General features: G+C 28.6%; 1 protein-coding gene across 1 annotated transcript; it reads left to right on the top strand.

Moving 5' to 3' along the window:
- Window positions 1-131: 131 nt before the first annotated feature.
- Window positions 132-1,948, top strand: LOC111674796 (fatty acyl-CoA reductase wat). Its single transcript, XM_046946304.1, has 6 exons — window positions 132-551; window positions 607-716; window positions 784-1,160; window positions 1,216-1,406; window positions 1,480-1,626; window positions 1,714-1,948. Exons 1-6 carry the CDS (start codon window positions 265-267, stop codon window positions 1,871-1,873), a joined length of 1,272 nt encoding a protein of 423 aa, XP_046802260.1. The 5' UTR covers window positions 132-264; the 3' UTR covers window positions 1,874-1,948.
- Window positions 1,949-4,089: the final 2,141 nt, after the last annotated feature.

Below are 4,089 nucleotides of genomic sequence, written 5' to 3'. Positions count from 1 at the left end.
TCTAGTTCAGTTCTAGTTCAGTTCTAGTTCAGTTCTAGTTCAGTTCTAGTTCAGTTCTAGTTCAGTTCTAGTTCAGTTCTAGTTCAGTTCTAGTTCAGTTTAGTTCTGGATAATTTTAAGCACACAAAAATTTATCATTCTTTATATTAGATTTTTAACAAGCTTAAGTTACAAAAACCAAATGAATTGGACAAGAAACTAGTGCCCATACCCGGTGATGCCGTTGTGCCATTTTTGGGCATTACACCCGAATATCAAAAGATAATGGAAAATGTTTCCATTGTTTTTCACTGCGCTGCTACAGTACGATTTGATGAACCCTTAAGGGATGCGCTAAGAGTAAATGTAGGAGGTACTTTGGAAACTCTTAGATTTGCCGAAACCCTTAAGCATTTGAAAGTGTTTATGCATGTTTCGACATTCTTCAGTAATCCTTATGTGGAGTATGTGGAAGAGAGAGTTTATGAATCACCAATGAATTGGAGGTTTTGCTTGGATTTGTTAAATAGAAAGGACATTCCGGAAGAACTATTGGATGTGATTACGAGAAAGTAATATGAAAATTGAACTTTATAAGACAGATAGTTAATGTTAGTTTTGGTTCAGGCTAATTATAGGTTTTCCAAATACATATTGTTTCACAAAAAATATGGCGGAATCTTTGGTAAATGACTTTAAAGATAAGTTGCCGGTGGGAATTTACCGACCATCTGTAGGTAAGTTTTATTTTTTTATTATTTTTTTTAAATATGTGACACTACTGAGAAATATTTTATTTATTAGTTTTGTTTGCCATTGAGGAACCGGAACCAGGGTATTCGCCTTCTTTAATGGGTGCTATGGGTTTATTTGCCCTTGCAGCGGCTGGTATTTTAAAGGGCCTTCATATTGACAAAAGAACTAGAATCGACTTGTCACCACAAGATGTTTGCGTCAAGACTTTGTGTTATTATGCCTACAAAACGGCTCAATTGTATAAAAATAAACCAGATAAAATACCGGTTTATAATGGATCATCTTGTACCCATACCGAAGTAACATTTTGTCAGTATATTGACATCATGGAAAATTATAATCTTTGGCTTGAAGCGCCTTTTGAGAAAAACTTTCTAATACCTGGTGTATATTACACGAATAATAGTCTTTTGTATTTCATTTTGGTAACAAGAATATTATTTTAAAATGGTGTTATTTAAAAACTAAGATTAATTGCAGGTTTTATTTTTACATCTTTTGCCTTCACTATTGGCCGATTTTGGTTTGATATTAAGTGGACGAAAACCTGCTCTTATGCGGGTACACCGCAAGATGTTTATTACTTTGGAAGTTTTGAAGCCTTTTCTTTTTAATAACTATTTTAGTGCGGGCATAACACATGCCGAAGAAATGTTGAAAATTTTAAAAGGGTAACAGTTCAAACTAAAGAGAATTAGAAATATTTTGATTATTATAATTATTATTAATTTATTTATTTATTAGTACGGATTTTGATGTGGATGTAATACTGGCTGGTAAATACTATTTTAAAAATGTTGGATTTTGCTTTCCAATGGTGTATAGCATAAGAAAACATTTGTTTAAGGAAGATCCAAAGACCATACCAAGAAGCAGGAAAATACTAAAAATGTAAGTTTAAATATTATATTAAAAAAAAGAGTCTAAGTTACTTGTTCCATAAATTCTAATTTCACTTTTGTTTCGTTTTTTTTTCAGCAAAATTTTTATTTACAATATCATCAAAATATTCCTAGCTTTTCACATTTCCGGCAAACTAGCGGGACATTTGAAATATTTTTATGAAAATAGACTGCCTGAAATTTTTAATCCTAACTTATTTTGCCATAATGAATTAAAACTTGTCAATTTCAATTAAGATCTTGAAAAATTTATACAAAATCCTTTGTTGATAATACTATAAAACAATTAAAGAGGCTTCATATTATATAATTTTATTACTGAATTTTTTTGAAATCTAATTTATAAAATTTTTGGTAAATCTGGTCCATCTAGTTCAGTTCTAGTTATTTTTTGTTTGTTAAACCAAATGTTTTAAAGAAAATATTTCACACTATTTTTTAAAATAAGCACATAGATTAGATTATGAAATTTAATCTATATATATATAAAAGAGTAGCGTTACTGACTGACTGATTCATCATCGCACAGCCCAAACGGCTGAACCTAGAATCATGAAATTTTGACAGTAAATGTGTTTTTGGTTATGTAGATCCACTAAGGAGGGATTTTTGGAAATTTATACATTTACGGGTAAAAAGGGGAAAAACGGGTAAAACAGGGTTTCTTAATTATCTTACACAATACTAGTGATACAAGAAAAATTTAAAATGCACCTGTATCTACTCTTAAAATGAGCAGATGGGTGTCTGGCACTTTTTTTAAATTCGTACTTTAAAGGGGTTTTTACCCCTGTAACAAAGGTGATTTTGGTACCTTTTTTGGCCCCTTATAACTTTTGAACTAATTAACATAATAAAATTTTTCTAAATATTTTGGATACATCTCCCAAAATTATGAGACACCTGTTTCGTACTTTTTTAAAATTCAGTCCTTTTTGGGTGTAAAAGGGAGAAAACTGTATTTATGGTACTTTTTTTTAGCACATTAAGAAAACTTTTTCGGTTTATTTAATTATTCTTATTAAATTACGGACTAACTCTGTAGTATTTATTGTAATAAAATTTTTGCTATTTCACTGGGGAAAAAAGTACCAAAAAGAAAAAAACGGGATATTTAATTTTATTAGTACATTTACACACATAAAATAAGCTGTTGGTATATTAATATTTTGGAATTCGAGTACCAAGGCTTATATAGGACCAAATTCAAGTAAATTGTATGGTACTTTTTGAAAGCACTAATTTTCTGGAACAAATTAATGCATATTTGAATCCTTTGAGCTTTATCTGTGTTATATAGATTTAAATACGGAACATTTCGTAAACTTAATTCTCGAAAAAGTACATTTCTAAGCAAAAAAGCGAAAAATTGTACTCTTTTTATTAGTACTTTATTCCATTTTTGGTACTTTTTCTTCCTTCAAATGATACTCTTTGTATGTTCTTTAATATGAACTCAAAACACATGATTATTAAACATACAGAGTCCTCATTGAATAAAATTATTTAAGAGACAACATGGTCTTGACTGACTAATATTTTGTAAGTGGGGACTATTTGATACTCTTCTATTCTTCAAATGGTACTTTTATAATGGTTAACCGGAACACACAGTTATTAAATGATAATTTGTTAACAGAGATTTTTGTACTTTTTCGTTTTTCCGATGGTTCTTTTTAATATTTTTACGATATTGAACAAATTTATTGAAAATAAAATGTAAAATGTAGGGACCTGAGTGAATGAGAATCTACTGAAAGGCACTTTTGGTACTTTTTCATTTATCAAATTATATTTTTTGAATTGTATATAATATTGAACTCAGAAACATAAAATTTTTGATTAAATTATAATCTATTAGAGGTATTTTATAGTACTTTTCTTCAAATATTACTTTCGAAATTTTCTATAATATAGAAGCTAAATAGTGAAACTTTGTACAAATTGTAAAAAATTGTGTTCTTATAAATTATAGAATAAAGTCCGAAACATGCAATTTTACTGAAACTTTTATATATTTAAAATAAATCAAAAATAATTACAATGTTTAAAAAAGTTCATGAATTTTAAACAGAGGCTTAAAAAATATAGCTTTAATACATTCTTCAATAAAACATGTTCGCTTTGTGCAAAATGTTGCATATTATCATCAATAAAAGCTGTACTGACTATAAATCAAAAAGCATTTATGTATTTTTCAACTTAGTTCGAGTTTATACGTTCACAAAGCACATAGTTTAATATACTATGAGATAAATATCATGAGAATTGTTTGCATCTGTTTCAAATAGCTTATAGATGATTGAATTTAAAAAGTACATATCTAAAATAATTGTTTTTAGTAATAGTCATAGTCATAGTCTAGTCATAGTCTAGTCATAGTCTAGTCATAGTCTAGTCATAGTCTAGTCATAGTCTAGTCATAGTCTAGTCATAGTCTAGTCATAGTCTA

The sequence above is a fragment of the Lucilia cuprina genome, chromosome 3 (genome assembly GCF_022045245.1).
Source record: "Lucilia cuprina isolate Lc7/37 chromosome 3, ASM2204524v1, whole genome shotgun sequence".
NCBI classification, from domain to species: domain Eukaryota; kingdom Metazoa; phylum Arthropoda; class Insecta; order Diptera; family Calliphoridae; genus Lucilia; species Lucilia cuprina.
The sequence above is the reverse complement of the archived record's forward strand: the minus strand, read 5'-3'. Positions and strand labels throughout refer to the sequence as shown.

What these genes read in the sequence shown, in the direction of transcription:
- LOC111674796 (XM_046946304.1), top strand. Translation starts at nt 265, where the DNA reads ATGGAAAATGTTTCCATTGTTTTTCACTGCGCTGCTACAGTACGATTT. An exon ending in TTGGATGTGATTACGAGAAA is followed by an intron (nt 552 to 606) that starts GTAATATGAAAA and finishes GTTTTGGTTCAG; the next exon opens with GCTAATTATAGGTTTTCCAA. An exon ending in AATTTACCGACCATCTGTAG is followed by an intron (nt 717 to 783) that starts GTAAGTTTTATT and finishes TTTATTTATTAG; the next exon opens with TTTTGTTTGCCATTGAGGAA.